We start from the raw sequence: 22,069 nt of genomic DNA on the forward strand, positions 1-22,069 counted from the left end.
GTCCCTACCCCACCTCTGCTACCCCCCTCTCCACTCATGCTCTCTCTCTCTCTCTCTCAAATAAGTAAAATCTGGAGGGAGGGGGAAGGCCGCATGGCTGAATGCCGAGCTGCTGAGTGTGGTTCCCAGGAAAGGGGCCTGGGGTGCATACTGCCTCTATAATGGTTTCCTGCAAAACATGCTGAATGCTATTTTTACCTTTTACCTTTTTTTTGGAAAAGCAAAAATCTTCTTTGGATTTCTTTTCCTTAGGGAAATCACATATTTATGTCTTTCATAAAAGCGATGGGGCTTAATGCAAATTTTCAAGAAGTTGGAGGGGTCCCTGTATTTCAAGGAAGGAGGAAATGATCAGCCATGTCAAATGTTATTGATAGGTCAAGTAAGCTGAAAATAGAAAGGACTAATGGGGGACGGCTGGGTGGCTCAGCGGTTGAGTATCTGCCTTTGGCTCAGGGCATGATCCTGGTCCCAGGATCGAGTCCCACGTCTGGCTCCCTGCGAGAAGCCTGCTTCTCCCTCTGCCTGTGTCTCTGCCTTTCTCTCTCTTTTTCTCTCTCTGTTGTCTCTAATGAAGAAATAAATAAAATCTTTAAAAAAAAAAAAAAGAAATGACTAATGGGTTCGCAGTAGAGTATGGTTACTTTGATGAGTGGCTTCAGTGCAGTGATGGGAGCGTAAGTCTGGAGAATTGAGAGGATATGGGGATGGCAGGCATAAGACAGCTCTGTGAGGAACTAGAGTCAAGTTTTTGTTGATCATTTTTTGAGATGGGAGAGATTAAGTAGAGAAGGAAAATGTGATGCAGAAATAGGAATTCCTGAAGCAAGGTGAGATGGGCAAACAAGTGAAGGATGGGCTTGAAGCCTTTCCTCTTTCCCCTGAAATGACTGTCTCCTTCCTCTGTGCCCAGAGGACTTGTTTGTTCCTCCTTACATTACTCAAATGTAACAGCTATTGTTTGTTGAGCATCTACTATGGGCTTAGCATTTTGCGTCTGTGTTTCTTAAATTTTGATTTTACATCCAGTATAATTTTAATCTTAACAACTCTGCAAAGTATTATCCCAATTTTTTTAGATGAGTAAATTGCCTAAGATGTGCCTACATAGTATGTGGTGTCTTACTGTACAGAGTTCACAGTCTAGTGGTGATAGAAATCATTACATTTAGATGGTTTTTTAAAAATATTTATTTATTCATGAGAGACACAGAAAGAGGCAGAGACAGGAGAAGCAGGCTCCTTGCAAGGAGCCCTCAAGGAGCCCAATATGGGACTCAATCCCAGGACTCTGGGATCACGCCCTGAGCCAAAGGCAGACACTCAACAACTGAGCCACCCAGGCATCCCACATTTAGTCCCCCCACCCCCCACATTTAGTTTAAATAACTACAACATAACTGACCAGTGCTTTATAAGTGACATGTCAGAAATGCTCCTGGAGTCTGGACACACCTGGCTGCCTCAGTTGGGGGAACATGCAATTCTTGATGTACAGCTTTAAAAAAAAAAATTGTCAACTTTAAAAATAAATTGCTCTTAGAATACATTAGAGGGGTGCCTTAGTGGCTCAGTCAGTTAAGTGTCTGACTCTTGATTTCGGGTTGGGTCATTATCTCAGGAGCATGGGATTAAGCCCTGAGTAGTGCTGAGTGCTCAGCACAGAGTTTGCTTCTCTTCCTCTCCCTTCCCTCCCCCACCCCCTAACATTCTTGCTTTCTCTCTCAAATAGGTGGCTAAGTCTTAAAAAAAAAAAAAAAAAAAAGAATGCAGAAGAAAATCATTTAATTCTGCTTAGACACTAAGGCTAAATTTTCTAGAAGTGACATTTAAAAAAAATATTTATCTACTTATTTGAGAGAGAGAGAGCACATACAAGCAGGGGCAGTGGCAAGAGAAGCAGACTCCCCAGTGAGCAGGGAGCCCGATGTGGGGACCGCAGGATCATGACCTGAGTCAAAGGCAAATGCTTTACCAACTGAGCCACCCAGGCACCCCTTTAGAAGTGACACTTAAACCTAATCTTGAGATCTGAGTCATGGTACACAAAACAATAAACGGTGTCTTGAGGATTAGGAATTTGTCTGGCAGATAAGAGAAAGCATTTTATTTTCTCTTTAAGATATATTTATTTTAGGGATCCCTGGGTGGTGCAGCGGTTTAGAGCCTGCCTTTGGCCCAGGGCGCGATCCTGGAGACCCAGGATCGAGTCCCACGTCGGGTTCCCGGTGCATGGAGCCTGCTTCTCCCTCTGCTTGTGTCTCTGCCTCTCTCTCTCTCTCTGTATGACTATCATAAATAAATAAAAATTTAAAAAAAAGATATATTTATTTTAGAGAGATAATATGCACAAGTTGGAGAGGGGCAGAGAGAGAGAATCTCAAGCAGACTCCCCGCCAAGACAAGTGCAGAGGCTGTCATGGGGCTCTGTCTCACGACCCTGAGGATCATGACCTGAGTGAAACCAAGAGTCAGGCACTTAACCAACAGAGCCACCCAGATGCCCCAAAAGAACAGGTTATTTTAGACTAAAGGCGTAGATGTGCAAAGGCAAACAAAAGTAGATGTTGAAGACCAATGAATAAATCAGGGTGGCTTCAGCAAAAGTTTATAAAGGTAGAAAGGGAAAATCAGATAACATCTAAAGAGAACTTCTATGGTGAGCAGATGAGTGGGCTGGGGGCAGAGGCGGCATGAGAAGACAACCTGAGGAGACTGAGAAGGGTCAGTGCTAGGAAAGCAAGAAGAGAGGGGATCACAAGGGAGGAAGCCGTCTGTGCTGTCAGAGGCTACAGAGAAGTCAAAAGGTTGTGATCTCCTAGTCCGTGTACTTTGTTTTTTATTTTCTTTAGAGAGAGAATGTGAGCCGGTGGTGGAGGGGGGATGGTGGTGGGGAGGAAGAGGGAAAAGCAGACGCCTTGCTGAGGAGCTCCATCCCAGGACCCCGGGACCATGACTTGAGCCTAAGGCAGGCAATTGAGCCACCCAGGCGCCCCCTAGTTTGTGTCCTTTATAAAATCATCACTAGGGGATCCCTGGGTGGCTCAGCAGTTTAGTGCCTGGCTTCAGCCCAGGGCCTGATCTTGGAGTCCTGGAATTGAGTCCCACGTCCGGCTCCCTGCATGGAGCCTGCTTCTCCCTCTGCCTGTGTCTCTGATTCTCTCTCTCTCTCTCTGTCTCTCATGAATAAATAGATTATTTAATTTTTAATTTTTATTTATTTATGATAGTCACACAGAGAGAGAGAGAGGCAGAGACATAGGCAGAGGGAGAAGCAGGCTCCATGCACTGAGAGCCCGACGTGGGATTCGATCCTGGGTCTCCAGGATCGCGCCCTGGGCCAAAGGCAGGCACTAAACCGCTGCGCCACCCAGGGATCCCTTTTTTTTTTTTTTTTTAAATCATCACTTAATTATTCACTAACTAGCAGATACTCATTGAGGCCTCTTCTGTGTCATCCCTGTACCAGGCTCTGGAAACACAAAGATAAAAAAAAGCCAAACTCCTTTCCTTACTGAGCTTTTAATGTCACTAACTTGCTTTCAAGGGCCTTGAATATTTGCAAAGCAAAAAACTGTGGTAGTACTGAGGAGACTATATTATATGTTTACTATAATGACACAATGTCATGAATAATGACATATGACAATATACATGAAGTTGAAGATATTTGGGGAGAAAGGATCATAATTATCTTCTCTCATTGTAATCATTAAGCACTTGCCTTAAAGACAAGGCACAGGCAGCCCCGGTAGCTTAGTGGTTTAGTGCCACCTTCAGCCTGGGGCGTGATCCTGGGGACCCGGAATCGAGTCCCATGTCAGGTTCCCTGCATGGAGTCTGCTTCTCTCTGCCTGTCTCTGTCTCTGTTTCTGTCTCTAATGGATAAATAAAATCTTAAAAAAAAAAAAAAGACAAGGCACAATACAGGATATACAAAGATAAATTAGGGTTCTCCACTGAAGAACTTAGATTCTAATAGGAGTGATTTTTGACAAAAAAAAATACCTGCAATAACAAGACCGAACATTACAAATATTATTGAGAGAAACAAAGTACTTTGGAGTTTCAGAAAAGGCTGAGATACTATGCAACTAAAAGAAGCCTTTCTAAAGAAAGTTGCACTTGTCTTCAAAGGCATTTTAATAGGGAGTCATCCAAAGGGAAAGATGTCAAACGGAATAATGGACTAAGACCAACTTTTAGGAAAAAATATTATTTTCTTCTCAAAGGTAAACAGATTTTGTAGTTCTTAAATATGTGATGAAATAGAAGGGCAGTTTGCACTTGTGTGAAACAGATGCTTTTGGCTGAATAATTTATGAAGCCTAGAAAGGGAGGGAACAATATTTTCTAAGAACTTAGGTACAGATTTTCCTTTGGTTTGTTGACAGGTGGTGGTCAATGCATCATCAAGATTAACACTCAGTTTTGACCTCAAGACCCACCTCACCAATACCCCCAATTCAACTGTGTTCAAGCTCTTCATTACCACTGGCAGAAATGGTGCTAATCTTAAAGGTCAGGAATCTCTTTATATGTCTGGGTGATTGTTTCCAACTTTCCCATCCTCCTTCAACTCATTTACCCCCTAGACTAGTAATCCAAATTTCCTTTTATTTCAAAACCAACTCTACCTTAACAAATAAATCACAGGGATGCCTGGATGGCTCAGTGGTTGAGCGTCTGCCTTTGGCTCAGGACATGATCCCGGAGTCCCGGGATCAGGTCCCACTTCGGCTCCCTACGGAAAGCCTGCTTCTCCCTCTGCCTATGTCTCTGCCTCTCTCTCTCTTTGTGTGTGTGTGTGCGTCTCTCATGAATAAATAAATAAAATATTTGATAAATCACTGACAACAATGACCTCACAAATGACTGGATATCAGGTTTTGATATAGGCTAAATCTAGTCACTTGTTTTTCTAGTTATAACCTTGCCTGAGAGGTAACCTAAACAAGGGATTTCCAAACATGGCTGATTTTCAAGGATACCCATGAAAATTTTTAAAAATATGGTCTTAGGCTCCATCCAGAGATTGAATAAGTTTGGGATAAAGCCTAAGACCCAATTCTTTTCCAGCTTCTCTAGATTTAAGAACTGTTGGGGGAATCCCTGGGTGGCTCAGTGGTTTCGTGCCTGCCTTTGGCCCAGGGAGCAATCCTGGAGTCCCGGGATCGAGTCCTGCGTCGGGCTCCCGGCATGGAGCCTGCTCCTCTCTCTGCCTCTCTATCATGAATAAATAAATTAAAAAAAAAATCTTAAAAAAAAATTAAAAAAAGAACGGTTGGAGTAGGCAACATCTTAACTGTTACTTGTTCAGCACATTTACTTTGTGGTGTTTTTTTGTTATTGGGCTATAATTTAGTGTCAAAAAAAGGTGAGGGGGTGGTGCCTGATTGGCTCAGAGGTGCGTGAAACTGTTGATCTCAGGGTCTTGAGTTCAAGCCCCACATTGGGTATAGAAATTCATATATATATATATATTTTTTTTTTTTTTAAGATTTTGTTTATTCATGAGAGACACAGAGAGGCAGACACATAGGCAGAGGGAGAAGCAGACTCCCTGCAAGTCCTGATGTGGGACTCAATGCCAGGATCTCAGGATCATGACCTGAGCCAAAGGCAGATGCTCAACCACTGAGCCACCCACGTGCCCCTAAAGATTACTTTTTAAAAAATAATAAAAATCATTAAAGAGTAAAGAAAACTAAAATACAAGAAACTCCTAATAGATTCTAGTGTGCTATGTTAGCAGTTTTTATATATTTTATCTCATTTAACAATCTTTGTTTTTTTGTCTTTTTTTAAAGTAGGCTCCATGCCCCGTACCCAACATGGGGCTTGAACTCACACTTGAGATCAAGACCTGAGCTGGATCAAGAGTCGGATGTTTAACCGACTGAGCTACCCAGACGCCCCTCATTTAACAATCTTACGTAATTATTATCATCATTATAAAGATGAGAAATACCAAATCTAAGAGCAAGTAACATGTACAAGGTAACAATTAGTGGCAGAAGTGGTAGATCTTCCCACTCCAAAGTCCACATAAATTCTTTCATTCTTTTTTTTTAAGAAAGAACAAATTCGGGGATCCCTGGGTGGCGCAGCGGTTTGGCGCCTGCCTTTGGCCCAGGGCACGATCCTGGAGACCCAGGATCGAATCCCACGTCGGGCTCCCGGTGCATGGAGCCTGCTTCTCCTTCTGCCTATGTCTCTGCCTCTCTCTCTCTCTCTCTCTCTCTGTGACTATCATAAATAAAAAAATAAAATAAAATAAAAAATAAAAAAAAAAGAACAAATTCTAATTTTTTTTTGCCAAGAGAACATGCAAAACTAAAGTCCAGAATATAATTACTATCTATAAGTTTATTATTCTTTTTTATTTTTTTAATATTGTATTTATTTATTCATGAGAGGTGGCGGGGGGGGTGCGGCAGAGAGAGGCAGAAACACAGGCAGAGGGAGAAGCAGGCTCCATGCAGGGAGCCCAACACGGGATGGGGTCTCCAGGATCACGTCCTGGACTGAAGGTGGTGCTAAACTGCTGAGCCACCTGGGCTGACCTATCTATAAAGTGTAATTGCCCTTTTTGTCCTTAAATTTTTAAACTTATTTTCTTTTCAGATTATTTAATTTTATCATAGTATAAGTATATATAAATATTTAATTTTTAAAGTTTTCAAGGTTCTTTTACAAAGTACTGTTTATAACATATCCACTCATTATGGTCTATCTTATGATTTACACCTTGCAATTTTTTCCCCCAGAATCTTTCTAAGACAACTTATTTTATTACAAAACCTCATGAAACAGCTCCTTTGCTATTACTTGCTGATAGTTTCCAAAAGATAAGAATGGTCACTGGACTACTGGCAGCTAAGAAAGAGTTTCAACCAACTGAGACCATTAAGAAACTGTGCAGGGGAAAATCTTGTTAACAGGACACCAGCTCCTATTTAATCTAGAATGTCATCCATTGCAGCTGACCCAACCATGGCACCAGTCCATTTCTTGCTGGCTGTGTGGCTTCTGTTTAAGATACCATTTGTAATAAAATTCTAGAGATCTCTAATTTGAATCACACTGCAATTGGTTATGGGAAACAAACCTTCTTAGACTGAAAAGCTACCTTGCAACTGTAATAGCTGTCTAGTTTCACTAGAGTCTATCTCATTTCCACTGATGAATTCCAAAAACTTTTGAAAGAGGGCCCCTATGATATTGATAATGGAAGCCCCCACTATAGTCATTCACAAACCAGCAAAAGCAAGGGTCTTAGCTATTCTTTCACCTTGATTGTAGCAGGAGCCAACAGGGCTGGCCAGATCAGAGAGAATTGACCCTCTTTTTCACTATTTTTTTAAAAGTTTTTATTCACGTAAATGATCTCTACATTGGGTGATGTGGGCCTTGAACTCACAACCCTGAGATCAAGAGTTGCATGCTCTTCTGACTAAGCCGGCCAGCTGCCACCCCTTTTCCCTCCTTTAATAAAAAATGATTTATTCATGGGGTGGGGGGCAGAAGGAGGAATCTCCAGCAGACTCCTGCTGGGCACAGAGCCTGACACAGGACTCAATCTCACAACCCCAAGATCACAACCTGAGCCCAAACCCAAGAGTCAGATGCTCAACCAATTGAGCATCTTTCCCTTTCCCTTTTTTTTTTTCTTAAATCAAATTGCTACCTATATATGTTTCCTCTTTCACAAATTCTTAAGGCAGTTATTTATCTTTTTTCTGCTTATTAGGATCCTGTACCCCAAGTCAGGCCTTGGCCATTACAACAATACTTCTTCCTGAGACTCTTGTGCTATGCCATGTGCAGTTCAGTAATACTTTGCTAGACATCCCAGCAAGCAAAATCTTCAATGTCCATGCAGGTTTCAGCATGGAGAAAGGTGGGTTCCACCAGCTGGATCTGGTGCCCTTGTTTCCATCTCTAACAGTTGTCACTTCCTTATTGGATTGCAATTGCACTTTCCAGTTTCATTGACTATATAACAATGGAAACTTTCTCAACCAACATTTTTGTTCAGTCTCTGTATCACCCTGTGCTTTTCTGTTGTAGTCTTCTATTTTCTTCTTAGCTAGTCCCTGTTATCTCTAGGCTTGGATCATTCATCTTTAACCCCCAGCAAGTAGCAGTATCTGTTGTTGAACTGAAGGATATTCCAAGCAGAGTAGCATTAACTAGCATAAAGTAGAAATAGGCATGACATTGGAATGCTTTCATATTAATCAACTGATCCAAAATGGGAGAATTCATGTCAAACATAACATATAAATAGGACAATATTACAGCCTAAGACCTGCTCCAAGGCCAGGCACTATGGTGTGAGTACGGATTACTGAGCAGCTCACTCAGCAAACTAGTGGGCACTGAACTGACTACTGAGTGCAAAGACAGACCATGGTTGTAAACAGGAGAGCAAGACAGGGCTTTTTCATTTTCATCAGCGCTGTGTACAGAATAGATGGATGAGATGCTGCAGAGGTAGGAGGAGGAGCATCAACCTCGAACCCAGGGCTTAAGAGTGCAGTTTTAGGGATCCCTGGGTGGCGCAGCGGTTTGGCGCCTGCCTTTGGCCCAGGGCGCGATCCTGGAGACCCGGGATCGAATCCCACGTCGGGCTTCCGATGCATGGAGCCTGCTTCTCTCTCTGCCTGTGTCTCTGCCCCTCTCTCTCTCTCTGTGACTATCATGAATAAATAAATAAAATCTTTAAAAAAAAATAATAAAAAAAAAAAAAATAAGAGTGCAGTTTTACACAGCAAGGCCTGTGGAAGGGTGACATCTCAGGACATAGAGCTCCAAGCTTGGCAGGACACAGAATGGAGAGGGAAGAGTGGGAGGCAGGGAGGCCAATGAAGGGGCCACTGCAGTACTCCCAAGTACGAACTGATGAGAGTCTAGCCCAGAGTAACAGGGAGATATATATAGAGGGGCAGATGTCAGACATTTCAAAAAATAAGTTAGCAAGATTTGGAGGATAGTTGGATTTAGGAATGAAGGAAAGGGTGTCTGTCAAAAACCAGCTGACTTTGAGCATGGATAACTAGAACAATACTGTTGTCAGAAATAAGGCCATCTAAGGCCGCTGAGATACAGTCAGAGACATGACTAAGCCACACTCTCAAAGCGTCTTTCACAAACCTTTTCCTGATCTCAGCAACTCTTGGTTACTTCATTCTATATATTCAATTTCCCTGTTGGCACTGTGTTATTTATTACTGCCTGACATGTTGATTTAAACAAGTTCAAACTTAGGTTGCCTGGGACTGTTTTTCTTTGGTATCCTCCCCCTCTAGAGGCCAATAATTTGCTAATAGTAAACACTCAAAGTTGAGTTCACATTTTCTTCTGAATTTGCTTCCATTTTGTCTCTGAACCTTCCTGCTCAGTTTTTCATTTTTTCTTCAGGAGTTTATGTCTGCCTAATCAAGGTTCGACCCCAGTCAGAAGAGCTGCTACAGGCCCTCAGTGTGGCCGACACCTCAGTCTATGGGTGGGCTACATTGGTCAGTGAACGGAGCAGGAACGGAATGCAAAGAATCCTCATTCCTTTCATCCCAGCCTTTTACATCAATCAGTCAGAAGTGGTTCTCAGCCACAGACAAGACATCGGGGAGATAAGAGTGCTGGGGGTCGACAGAGTTCTTGAGAAGCTAGAGGTATATGAAGCACTGAACCAAAAACATAATGGAGATCAAGGTTTTGGAAAAGGAGTCTTCATTTTTAGTCCAAGGGCAAAGGAAGAGTTATGGAGTGACATGATAAAATTCACCATGGGGGCTGTTTCTTAAAACAGAATGAAGAAAACCTATCCCATTCACAATGGCAGGGGACTCCCAGAATCCAAAATTTAGGTCATGAGCTTTGTCAGTCTGGAAGAGAACACCAGTGTTCTCTTAAAAAAATATTTAGGATTCTAGTTTAAAAGTTAAAAAAGAAATTTGAGAGTGAGGGTGGGCAGGGGGTGGCAGAGGGTGTAAATATCCAAGCAGACTCCTGCTGAGCATGGAACCCCATGACCCATGAGGTCAGGACCTGAGCCGAATCCAAGAATCGAATGCTTGACTGATTGAGCCACACAGGCACCGCTAGTTCAGAGCTTTCTGGAAGCCTATTTCATCCTCACAAACCATTTTCTTCCTTATCTACTTCAACACATCTAAGTGTGAAAAAGCAGATGACTTATTGTCAGATTGCTAGCTAGTAATACAGGGATCTTACTGTATGTTTAAGATTGGAATGCAATATTGATACAAAACTGATTTTTCTTGTCAAACAAGTGCCATTTTATCTTTTCTTCAAGGTCTTCCCCAGCTCCCCAGTTCTAGTGGTCTCTGGCCACAGGGAGTCTTCCCTCACACCTGGCCTGGCTGTCTACCGGGTAAGAGTAGTCAACTTCACCTCCCTTCAGCAGACGGCATCACCCATTTTCATCAATATTTCCTGTGCGCTCACCAGTCAAAGTGAGGCTGTGCTAGTGAGAGCTCTGAAGGATAAATCTGGTACAGGTGAGCAGTGGGGGCTCTGGTTTTTAATACAGAGGTGGAAATGACAATATATTGCTTAGTTAACGAAAAACGTTCAGCCACTTGACCAAGATTATTCAAATTAGCTGGGGCCTGATATTTATTTTCCACACCTACCTAAAACATAACCTTCAGGTAGCTCTATCACCATCAAGATGTTCTACTTAACATACAATTATTTAAGGGTAGTTATTATCAGCTTAAGAGCTTCTCAGCTTTAAGTGTACCACTTTCCCTATTTTAAACCTCTTGTTAAGTGTTTTTCTTCAAAAATATCTGGCAGATTTTTTTTTAAGACTTTATTCATGAGACACACACACACACACACAGAGACAGGCAGAGGGAGAAGCAGGCTCCACACAGGGAGCCTGACGTGGGACTCGATCCCAGGTCTCCAGGATCAGGCCCTGGGCTGAAGACGGTGCTAAACCGCTGAGCTACCCGGGCTGCCCTGGCAGATCTTTTTATATCAAGCAAGCAGCAAATGGTGATAGCCCTAGAACTAAGACTTTGCTTTCCAAAATCCCTGATTCTAGCCATTATTCAGTTTAGAAACTATGCCATGTGTAGTCATGGGAAAGTGTTAGGAAAGCCAAAAAAAATGGTCCTCTTTATACTGCCACCTCTACTTGTCCATCCCTCCAGAGAAAGTGAGAAAGTGTTCTTTGAATTAACTGGGAGTGAACTAGATGGAGCCCTCATTTGTCTCCAGTAGGAGGAAGGTTTGTTTTTACAAGAACCTGTTATATACTGGCCAGTACAAGTGCATTTGTTCTCTGGTAACTCTAAAGTAGATGTTTTTCCCTTTAAGAACTGAGGAAATTGAGGTGCTCAAGGTCCCAGCACTATAAACAGTGTTCAACTCTAATCTATGTTCTTTCTGCTGGAGTTTTTAAATCTAGAGTTTTAACAGGTTTTTGCTAGGGTCCATGGATGGAATTTTAGGTGCCCATGATCTTCAATGGGAGGAAAAACTGCACATTTTCAATTAACCTCTAATTGAAAGCTTGTATTTCCACCAATTTTATGAATATAGGCAACAGACCACAGTAACAGCATTATGTGACTGTCACCAACAGAATTCAAATATTTTCATGTTCCAATTATTAGATCTCAAAATTCACTTCAACATTACATAAAAGTTATAGGTTTCCTTATTTTTTGTGTTAAAAATTATATTTTGAGATAGGATCCATAGGTTTTACCATACTGCCCAAGTTGCTCATGGCACAATAAATGGTTAAGAACCCTTGCACTTCTCAGACCTAAGAGGGCCAGTGGGAACAATACAATCATGATGGTTAGGAGTAGTCAGACACTAAGATCCAAACCAGCCTTCACGTTCTTCACACAAGCACATTGAGTGCCCACTGGTTTATGCCAGACATACCTAGTACAGAAATCAAATTTAAAACAGGGCCTAGGGCACCTGGGTGGCTCAGTGGTTGAGCGTCTGCCTTCGGCTCAGGTCGTGGTCCCGGGATCGAGTCCCGCATTGGGCTCCCTGCAGGAGCCTGCTTCTCTCTCTGGCTCTATCTCTGTCTCTCATGAACAAATAAATAAACTTTAAAAAAATAAAAACATAATAAAAAAATAAATAAAACAGGGCCTAATTAACAAAATAGTAATTAGTTCAATGAAGCCAGAACAAAGGGGTACTGGAAAGGCTGATAATGTCCCATAAGTTTTATTTGGACTCTTACGCTATGAACATTGGAAAGCCAAAAGCTTTCAACAGTTGGACCTGATCAAGGATTAGAATAGAATATTTTTTTTAGGGGCAGCCCCAGTGGCGCAGCGGTTTAGTGCCACCTGCAGCCTGGGGTGTGATCCTGGAGACCTGGGATTGAGTCCCATGTTGGGCTCCCGGCATGGAGCCTGCTTCTCCCTCTGCCTGTGTCTCTGCCATGAATAAATAAAATCTTTAAGGAAAAAAAAAAAAAAAAAAAGAAAGGACATCCAAAGTAAAAAAGGACAGGAGGACTCCTGGATTTAAGAGGTGGTTGGTGATTGGTGATCCAAAGATTTTCAGGGTAGAAGGAATTAGAACTGGAAGCTCAGTTGCCACAATTACAATTCTGGTGAAGAGAACCAAGTGACTTGGAATTAAAGTACACAGGAAAGGCAACAGGTATTTTAAGTAGCAGAGTATTTATCCATTTGTAAGTGGAGAAGAAATAGAAGACTCAAAGTTTAGGAGTTTATAACCTAGGAGATAGGAACAAGCCAAAAAAGAGGTGGAGGAGCCAAGTACATAATTCGCCTCTTTTAGAATCCCAACTATTTCCCAGAGGGCTGGGCTGGAGCTTCTGCTGGATACCCATGATGGGTTTTCAAATGTGGTCACCTGCCCTAAATGCTTTAAGTGACTATTACACCTTTTGTTCTGACCAATGCACAGATCAGTGTAAAGGTTCAAGTGTCCTCCAGAAGTTCCTGAGCTCTCACCAGACCATCCTCTTTACCCTTTTTGCAATGCTGGCATCAACAGCTTTCATCTTTCTAGGTAAGGAGCCTTTACGTTCAACACCCTGGACTTTTAACTTAGAAACTGCTTTCCTTTATTTTCACCTACAATGAGGATAAAAATCAGGTGTTTATCACATCTCATTTGTGATAAGCAGCTGGAACTCATTCAGCCTACCTAGCCCCAGTCGCCAAGTGGATGACAGGTCCCGCTCAACTTACCAAGGAGCAGTAAACTGCATGTGACAGACCCCACTTAGAACTGGAATCCACTGCTAAACCTTGAGATAATGGGGACGTCTGCCTTGTTTTTTCCAGCATACAATGCCGTCTTAAACAAGATACAGACAGTTCCCATTGTTTATGTGCCAACTCTAGGAACATCACAACCAGGTAAAGAATCACCACCCTTACCTTTGAAAAATTCAAATACCCACATTTCATTCACACTTCATCTGTCTCTCATTTTTACTCCTAGGTTCTTATGCCCCCACCACACGTTCTCCTCCGCCTTTCCTGAGTCCCCAACCCCCACCAGCTCAGAGTCGGCTACAACACTGGCTGTGGAGTGTAAGGCACTAAACTCCACTTGGACAAATCCCTTCAGCTGTAAAGAACTGGAGCCATAAGCCCCCAAACTAGGTTTCCAAAAACTGTAAATAAAGGATCGATCCTAAGGTGTTCGGCACTAAAGTGGTGTGGTAGACTGTTTTCAACTAGCGGCTAAAAAATGGAAACGTAAGAGTTAAAGAAAATATCCCATTTATATAGCATCCTATGTTTCTATCAAGTTCCAAAGATTTAGTCAGTGAGCCTAGCTGGATAGCAATGTTCCATATGGATTTAAGTACTTGGCCACTTACTTGCCCCAAATGACTAGCAGTCCACTCTTCTGGGTGCCCCTGAGTACTTGAGTAGGAACTTCCTAGCAGTAAAACAAAGACAATAAACAGGATGTATCCAAAATCTGTTTATTGGGATAGTGTCCCACTCATCTTGATTCAGGGAGCTTTTAGTGCTGCTTCCGCCTGAAGGAGCATCCTGGAAGAAAAAACGGTTCAGAGATTGATAGCAGCCTACTTATCCTGCCACCCCCCAAGAAACGAGCGTGGCTGCTAATCCATCCACAGGAAAACTACATCTTTACTTTCCTCAAAACTTATAGCTACCAAAAAAAAAAAAAACAAAACTTATAGCTACCACTTCAGCCGTTTATAGCCCTCGCGCTCCCTCATATGAAGCCCCTTTCATCATTACCCAGGTACAGCTTTAGGTTTGTTTTGGATCTAAGGAATGTGTGGTTTCTGGCAATCCTCTTGCGGGAGGGTGGCCGGCGGACTTTACAATCCAACAGCCTGCACGAGGCGGTCTGAGGACACACGACACCCCCCCCGCCCCCCGCTCCAAGATTCAAGCCCCAACGACGACGTTCGCTCAGCAGCTCACCTTCTGTAAGCCTTGCTTTTCCTCCCGTGGGCTGGCAGAGGACAGTAGAACAGCCGACACACAGAACTACCGTCTGTGCGTGGCTGAAGACGGTGGTGATTTTGTAGCATCCTGGGAAGAGACGTCAGGAAGCGGGGAGTGAGGACCTTTCAGGCCTTTTCAGGCCCTCCTCGCTGGAGCCCGCTGGGAACCCGCCGCTCTCCTCACCCCCGCCCCGGGACCCTCCCCTCCCCCTCCCCCCCCCTCCCGCGTCGTTCCCCCCTGGCGGCGCCCCTCACCCGGGCACTTAACGTCCATGAAGTAGGAGTTGGGGCTCTGCACCAGGCGCTTCTTCTTGTGCTTCCTCTTCTCCTCTTCCGGGGACGGGTGCAGGAGATCCTTCGCAAGCTACGGGGGCACAAGGTGTGGTCAGAGCAGCAACGGCCCGGGGTAGTAGAGTGGGGAGGAGGAGGAACAGGAGCAAGAAGCAATAGCAGCGGCAGCAACAGCCCGCACCGCTCGGCGTCCGCAGCGGGGCCGCCATCTTATCCCCGCCCCGGGCCGCCCGCCGCCCGCCCCCGGCCGCCCGCGGTCCGCGGCCGGCCCCCACGGCCCGCACCCGGCGGAGGAGCACGCGCGCGCGCGGGAAGCGAGGGCTCCGCCGAGACCCGGGCGGAGGAACTCACGGGCATGTTCTCGTGGGGAGGTCGTCACCGCCGGAAAGGAGCGAAAGCGGAAATCCTGCCGCTTATATCCGCCGTCCGCCGGAAGTGACGCGCGCGCGCGTTCGGCCGCCATGCCGAAGTCCGCGCGCCGCCTGTGGCAGAAACCAGCGCCTTTGGACGGGCTGCTGCGCCGCGACCGTGGGAGCGCGTCCGTAGGGTACGCTGACGAACAGGCGCGCCCCGCCCTGCCTGGGACCTCTCCGCTTCCTTTGCTGTTTTTCCGTGGGTTTACTTTGCCCAGTCAGCACCCCGAAGTGTAAACACGGGAAAAGAAGGCCCGCCTATTTCCCCGCTTCCCCAGCTTGCTGCGAGGTCAGCGGCTGTTTTGTTTTATCCAGTGGTTTTCCTCTAAGTGACGATGACATCAGACGCTGGCGTAGTGCTCGCCCTGGGCGGCTGTGGCGGCCGGACATTGCACATCCGCACCGACACACTTGGAAAGGGCGAGGAGAAAGCAAACCGGGACCGGAGCCACGTCTTGTACAGTCGGGCCCAGCGTCTAGAAGGTCCCTTTGTCACCAGAGGACCGAAGACTTCTCGACGGCGTCTGGGAATGCAAGCAGAGGCGTGTGAACTCCGGTCAGGGGCGTGGAGTGTCGGGTGCAAACACCCGCCCCGCGGCCAGAGTCGAACTTCCAGAGTGACAGCGGCACTGGGAAGAGGGATCTCTGAGGGGCCGGAGTCTGGACAGAAGCACTGTGTGGGTTGACGGACAAAACCCAGGGCCAGACGGAGGGGAGGCATAGTTGCCGGAGCTCCGAGTGAAAGGCAGAGCGTCCGGGGCCGGGTTCAGGAACAGCTATTGTACCCCAGCATCGGTACCGTTTGGAGGGGTGGGCACCACACGCACCACACTCTGGGGATGGAGTCCAGTTCCAAGCAAAATGGAAAAAAAAAAAAAGAAGAATTGCTGGGTTATTGTCAGAATTAATGAAAGTTGAAGAATAAAGGACACTTTGGCTAGTGAGGAGAAATAGCGAAAACTCAAGATTTGTGATACAGCTTGAAGACATGGTGGGAGGTGAGAGAATGGACAAAGTGGGTTCAGTGGTGGTGTCTGAGAAGGGGCAAGCGCCGGCGCGAACGTGACCAGATGAGGGAAGTGTAGTACCAGTACGCTCTACATGAGGACAATTCTGACCCACTGTTAGAAAAGCAAATAGTTTGAACAGTTTTTTTTTTTTTTTTTCCCAAAAAGCAAAGATAAACTTGTTTCTTTATAGCCATGTTTTCCACTTAAGCTTTTTCCTTGCCTTTTCACAAACCTTTCATGTGGTCCCAAGAGGGCGGCCTCGGGGCTATGTTAAAGATCCATACCTCATCCAAAGAATGAAACCATGGGTCCCTGAGTGGCTCAGTCGGTTAAATATCTCCCTTTCGGCTCAGGTCATGATCCCTGGGGTCCTGGGGTCGAGCTCCTTTTCGGGATCCCTGCTCAGCGGGGAGCCTGCTTCTCCCTCTCCCTCTGCCCTGATGTCAAATAAAATCTTAAAAAAAAAAATGTAGGAAACCAGACATTTATAGTACCAATATCTCTCTTCCTGTAACTGGCTTGTCTGAGAAACGCGCACACAGGTTCCCAGAAGGAATACTGTTGCTAATGAAGCCCCAGAATGTGTCTCTGTGAAAGTGTATCTGTATGTGTGGTATATGTCTGATGTGTGTGTGGGGGGCTGTGGTATGGGGTGTGCTGGGGTTGCGTTGTGTGTGGTATATGGGTGTGTGTGTGTGTGTGAGATATGGTATATGTGTGGTATGTGCGTGGTGTGTGTCTATTTGGTGTGGGGGATGTGTGCGTGGTATATGTATGTGGTGTGTGTGTACGTGGTACGTTGTGTAGTGCTTGCTGTATGTGTTGTGCGGTGTGTATATTGTGTGCTGTGTGTGTCCCGCCTCTCCCCCTCCCCCTGCGGGGCGGCAGCTTCCTCGCGCGGTACAGCAGGGGGCACCCGGTCCCAACCTGAGCTGGTGCTCCTGGCGCGCGGCAGCGATCCCGGGAAGCTGGGGCGGGACCTGAGGGCCGGGAAGGCCGAAGCCCAGAGGTGCCCCGAAGGCGTCCACCCCGGAGTGACCCTCGGGTCCTCGAGCTCAGCCCCCCGCGTAGCCCAGACTCGGCCCGCGGTCCTGAGGCGGCCAGGGCGGCGGGCAGCGGCTACCCCTTCGCGGCCGTCAGGGGCAGGGGCAGGCGGCCGGGGGCGGGGGCGGGAGGCCGGGGGTGGGGCCCACAGCGGGGCCGCCTCCCCTCCGTCCCGGAGCCTGGGTGGAGAGGGAGGGAAACTCCTTCCTGGCCTGGGCTCCGGGCAACTCCGTCCGCCAGTCCCGCGGTCCCGCCCCCCGGCGCCGCCCCCGGCTCCCCAGTGTCCGCCATGGCCAAAGCCTACGACCACCTCTTCAAGTTGCTGCTCATCGGGGACTCGGGCGTGGGCAAGACCTGTCTCATCATTCGCTTCGCCGAGGACAGCTTCAACAACACCTACATCTCCACCATTGGTGAGCCCGCTGGCCAAGCCCCCGACCCCCGGCGCCCCCAGGCCTTCACCCCTGCATCTCCACCATCGGTGACCCCTCTGGGCTCACTAGCCCTGGCGCCCCAGGCTCCCAGGTTACTAGTGGCCCTACTTTTCAGTGCCCCAGAAGGAGGCTTCTAAAGTCCAGTGTCTTAGCCCCCGTGTCAGCCCCATGCCGGACACGGCTCGGGATGGTTCCCGACCTCCAAGCTCTCTGAGGCCCCCAGTAACTCCCTGTGCCCGCCCCTCATTTTCCTGGTACCGTCCTTCTCTGGCATCCCCCAGATCCACAGGATCCGTCTGTCCTTCCCGCCGCGCATCTCTCCCCACCGCCTCCCTAGAACCCCTGACCGGTTGGTACCCAGCCCCCCCAACTTGCTCTCCAATCCCACCAGCCTCTTCCTGTCCTGCTGAGTTCCATCCCCAGCACTTCCCAGTCTCCCTGCCACCACTTCATGGGGGTTGGGGGTGGGGAGGTTGGAACAGAGTGGCTGGCTGTGCTGAAAGGGGGGGCCCGAGGACCAGGATGGTGAATGTGCGGTCAGCCAGTCAAGGAAGGTAGGAGTGGGGGAACTTTTGGGGGCTCTGAGTCAGCCTGGTGACTCAGCGTCCTCTTGGGGCTCCCCACAGGCTCTGGGGAGGGGCCCACATTGCCACTAAGAACCGCTGCTTCTCTGCTTCTCCTCCCCCTCTTAGTCCACCTCCTCTGGCCTGGAAACAAAAGCCAGGGGAGTTTCAAGACCATTCTGGTCAGGAAATGGAAGGAAAGTGCCCGTCTTTCCTAGTTGTGTCGCAAGAGGAGTGGGCCTGGCCCACTAGTGGACACACAGATGGCATCAACCTTTTCCGGTTCTTGGTCTTGGGACCAAATCTCTTGGTTCCAGAGGCTGGGGATGGCTGGAGCCTCAGACTACTGGGTTCTGGGGACCAAGGAAAGAGGAATCAGAAAGCTCTCTTTTGAGGGAGACCCTGAATTGGGAGAGCTGTCAACTGGTGCCTCTGAGGGGACCCAAGCGGAGCCTTACACTTCTCTGCAGAGTTTCTGTCACCTCCCCCTCAGGTCCATGACATCCCCAGAAAAACAATATGCTTACTATACAAATACAGAGTTGAGAAAAATTCTCCTAGTCTTACACTTGCAACAAGGTTGCTTCCCAGGCGCACCCCCTACAGAATTCCTGGCACTGCTGGCGCTCCATTCCTGGTCTCCCCTGGTGACCCCTCGTGCCCCCCATGTACCCACATGGCCTCAGCCTCACTGTGTGTGTCCCTTCCTAGGAATCGACTTCAAGATCCGCACTGTGGATGTAGAGGGGAAGAAGATCAAGTTGCAGGTCTGGTGAGTGAACCCTGGGCTGCGAGGCATATTCCCTCATTCACCTCTGAGCACCAGTCCCCTCCCTGTGGCTGCCCATCTCTCCCTCTCCCCTCCTGCTCCTTCCGGTACTTCTCCCAGGCCACTTCCTATCCCCCACCCAGACGTCCTTCCATCTCTCTTCCAGTTTGCTCAACTCTTTTCAGCTCTTTGGTAACTCTTGCCTCTCCTGGCTCCAGAGACTTCTCTGAACTTGACAGCAGGTGTCTGCAGAGCTGTCACATGGAGATGGCATGAAAGCCGATCCATGGCAAGCAGCAGAATTTGTTAAGTCTGTACTCTCTCTCAAGTCTGGGGAGCCCAGAAAGCCGAGGAAAGAGGGCTGACCTGCCACAGGACCTGGACATCCTGAAGGTGTGGAAGTGGCTGGTGGCTCAAAGGTTTAGGGCGCTACAGATAGAAGCAGATTGTGGTTTGCATTCTCCTTCTGATGCAGGATGACCTTCAGTGATGGAGCCTCTCGAAATCTCTGTTCTCCTTTGTAAAACAGGGGCCAGAAAACATCTCTCCCAAGGGTAGGGTGAAGATGGTGCTTGGCATAAAGTGCTCAATGAGACCTTGTACCTTAAGCCTGTGTCCTCTCCCAGCCATCCTCTGTCCTTTTCTCCCTTTACTGTTTTCTGATTCTGTTTGGTTCAGCCCCACCCTGGTATAAAAGCTAAGTTCTTAGCAGGGGGGATTCACTCCTGGGAGAAGCATTCCCTCTGTCCTGCCCCACGAAACATGCCACTTTTTCAGGGACACAGCTGGCCAGGAACGATTCAAGACAATAACTACTGCATATTACCGTGGAGCCATGGTATGAGCTATGGGTCTGGACGAGGGATGAGGCCATAAAGTGGAGATTTCTGAGTCCCCAGGGGCTGAGCTTGGGCAGGGAAACTGCGAGGGGGCTCTGGGTGACAGGGGAGGGCCCCATGTGGACCAAGGGGTAGATTCATGGGTAGAACTTACAGGGTCACTTAAAGGGGCAGGAAGCAGAAATGGGGGCATGTGGCCCAAGGCTCCATGGTGAACTCTTGCCATTCCCCAGGGCATTATCCTCGTATATGACATCACAGATGAGAAATCCTTTGAGAATATCCAGAACTGGATGAAAAGCATCAAAGAGGTGAGGACCCCCCTAGAGAGCCAGAGGACTGGGTAGAACCTGGAGGGTGAGGAAGCCATGAAGCTAAGCAGGACCCAATTGTACTCTTCCTACCATTTGCATCCAGAATGCCTCAGCTGGGGTGGAGCGCCTGCTTCTAGGGAACAAGTGTGACATGGAGGCCAAGAGAAAGGTGCAGAAGGAGCAGGCCATCAAGGTGAGGGCCAGGCCAGATGGAGCTGGATGCCAGAGGGCTGCTATCCTTGACCCACCTCTGTTCTCCCTCCACCCCACAGCTGGCTCGGGAGCATGGAATCCGATTCTTTGAGACAAGTGCCAAATCCAGCACGAATGTGGATGAGGTGAGCCACAGTCTGTGCCCACACCTGCTCCCGGGACATTGTTGGTCGGCAGGCCTGTCCTCACCACTCACTCCTTTCCCTGGCAGGCTTTCAGTTCCCTGGCCCGGGACATCCTGCTCAAGTCAGGAGGCCGGAGATCGGTGAGTTGGTTCTGTGGGACTGAGCCCAGCTGTGTGTGTGTGCATGTGCGCACACACACACATGCTAGAAATGAAACCCCAGGAAGAGGAGCACTAACACTGCCCATGAGGGTAGGTCCCCTTCAAACAATGTTGTGTCAGACCCCAGCCCACCATTGTCACTCTAATCCCGGTGCCTTTCCATCTCTAGGGAAACAGCCACAAGGCCCCCGGCACTGACCTGAAACCCTGTGATAAGAAGAACACCAGCAAGTGCTCCCTCGGCTGAGGACACTAGGCCCAGAGGCTGAACCTCAGGGAGGCAGGGCTATGGGTGGGCAGGGGAGAAACAGCAGGTGGGGTGAGGGGAGGGGGTCTAGAGGAGATAGATGGTGGAAGAGTAGGGAGCAAATGTAAAAGAAAGTAGGAAGGGGAGAGGAGAGAAGACAGGGGAAGGAGAGGCAAGGAGGAGAGAGAAGCAAGCGAGCAGAAAGAGGTGAGGGGGTAGGAAGAAGGGGAGGAGGAAACCACTGGCCCTGGGTGTCAGCCTTTCCCGGGACTTGAGGGCAGACACAAATGTAAATAAAAAGTTGACTTGTTGTTACTGAATCCGGCTTTAGGATTGTATGAGGTTGGCTCAGCACCCCTCTAGAGATTTGACCCTAGGACTCTACATGCTTTGGCTCGGTATGAAAGGCCACCACCCACACAGAGGTCCCTGGTTTGGGTAACGAAATTTATCATCAGACCTAATTCCCGCCTCTAAGGTGGTTGGGCTGGGTTCCTGTGACACCAGGACCTGTCCCTACACAATGAGAAAAAGAGCAAGGAGGTTCTCTGAACCTGAAGGTCTGGTCATCTTTCCATTATGGGGTTTAGAGGGTCCTATGGGCAGAGCCTTGTCTGGTTTCCAGGACTCTTCTTTTTTCAGAAAGACTCTTTTCTTGGGCCTTCCCAGGGGAGTGACACGCAGACTCAAGGAAATAACAGGACCTTGTACTGTTTAACCTGTGATTTCTTCAAGCATCTCTGATTCCGCCAGTAATCCTTTTAGGTAGCTGGTAAGCATTTTTTCCACTTTCAGACACAGAAGAGGTTTATTTAGTCATTTTTTTTTTAAATATTTAATTTATTTATTTGAAAGAAGGAGAGGGAGCACAAGCGGGAGGTGGGGGGAGGCAGAAGGAGAAGCAGACTTCTGGCTGAGCAGGGAGCGCGATGACCCTGGGATCATGACCTGAGCTGAACACAGACACTTCACTGACTGAGCCACCCAGGCGCCCTAGTCATCAATCTATTGAGCATCTGATATGTGCCATACAACATAGTCAAGTTAATATAATCTTTGAGTGGAACTTACAAGAAGGACAATAAAATTTTAACAAAAACAGCTCCTAAGTACTGAATTACAAAGAGGCAAAACTATTGGCATGCAAAAGAACCAGCACCGGGATCC

The 22,069-nt window shown here is 47.5% G+C and overlaps 3 protein-coding genes across 23 annotated transcripts in view; 2 read left to right on the forward strand and 1 right to left on the reverse strand.

Moving 5' to 3' along the window:
- The window catches only part of NUP210L (nucleoporin 210 like), an 80,947-nt gene extending 67,244 nt beyond the window's left edge, over positions 1 to 13,703 (forward strand). For 9 of the 15 annotated variants that reach the window (XM_049112620.1, XM_049112618.1, XM_025428850.3 and 6 more), the window contains 7 exons: positions 4,395 to 4,521; positions 7,754 to 7,903; positions 9,427 to 9,677; positions 10,322 to 10,526; positions 12,946 to 13,050; positions 13,329 to 13,403; positions 13,489 to 13,703. In XM_049112620.1, coding sequence (XP_048968577.1) covers positions 4,395 to 4,521; positions 7,754 to 7,903; positions 9,427 to 9,677; positions 10,322 to 10,526; positions 12,946 to 13,050; positions 13,329 to 13,403; positions 13,489 to 13,592 — 1,017 coding nt within the window. In that variant the 3' untranslated portion in view covers positions 13,593 to 13,703. Of the gene's footprint in view, positions 1 to 4,394; positions 4,522 to 5,810; positions 6,001 to 7,753; positions 7,904 to 9,426; positions 9,678 to 10,321; positions 10,527 to 12,945; positions 13,051 to 13,328; positions 13,404 to 13,488 lie in introns of those variants that run through there. The other 6 variants (XM_025428849.3, XM_025428854.3, XR_007412044.1 and 3 more) reach the window with 6 other exon arrangements.
- A 264-nt stretch (positions 13,704 to 13,967) lies between these two features.
- Positions 13,968 to 15,152, reverse strand: RPS27 (ribosomal protein S27). Of its 2 annotated transcripts, none has more exons than XM_025428876.3 (4): positions 15,122 to 15,152; positions 14,735 to 14,843; positions 14,457 to 14,567; positions 13,968 to 14,051 (listed from the first exon to the last, which is right to left on the reverse strand). In XM_025428876.3, the coding sequence occupies exons 1-4, from the start codon at positions 15,125 to 15,127 to the stop codon at positions 14,023 to 14,025; spliced, it is 255 nt and encodes an 84-aa protein (XP_025284661.1). In that variant the 5' UTR covers positions 15,128 to 15,152; the 3' UTR covers positions 13,968 to 14,022. The 2 variants fall into 2 exon arrangements, with proteins under 2 accessions (XP_025284661.1, XP_048968594.1); XM_049112637.1 differs by lacking the exon at positions 15,122 to 15,152 and adding an exon at positions 15,055 to 15,073.
- Positions 15,153 to 17,395: 2,243 nt separating this feature from the next.
- Positions 17,396 to 21,222, forward strand: RAB13 (RAB13, member RAS oncogene family). Of its 6 annotated transcripts, XM_025428870.3 has the most exons (10): positions 17,571 to 17,650; positions 18,946 to 19,006; positions 19,170 to 19,396; positions 19,479 to 19,557; positions 19,781 to 19,841; positions 20,076 to 20,153; positions 20,260 to 20,349; positions 20,429 to 20,494; positions 20,581 to 20,634; positions 20,825 to 21,222. In XM_025428870.3, the coding sequence occupies exons 4-10, from the start codon at positions 19,493 to 19,495 to the stop codon at positions 20,900 to 20,902; spliced, it is 492 nt and encodes a 163-aa protein (XP_025284655.1). In that variant the 5' UTR covers positions 17,571 to 17,650; positions 18,946 to 19,006; positions 19,170 to 19,396; positions 19,479 to 19,492; the 3' UTR covers positions 20,903 to 21,222. The 6 variants fall into 6 exon arrangements, with proteins under 6 accessions (XP_025284658.1, XP_025284653.1, XP_025284654.1 ...); XM_025428871.1 differs by lacking the exon at positions 17,571 to 17,650 and having other exon boundaries at positions 19,222 to 19,396; XM_025428873.3 differs by lacking the exons at positions 19,170 to 19,396; positions 19,479 to 19,557 and having other exon boundaries at positions 17,396 to 17,650.
- The last annotated feature ends 847 nt before the right edge of the window (positions 21,223 to 22,069 follow it).

Source organism: Canis lupus, chromosome 7 (assembly GCF_003254725.2).
Source record: "Canis lupus dingo isolate Sandy chromosome 7, ASM325472v2, whole genome shotgun sequence".
Lineage (NCBI taxonomy): Eukaryota > Metazoa > Chordata > Mammalia > Carnivora > Canidae > Canis > Canis lupus.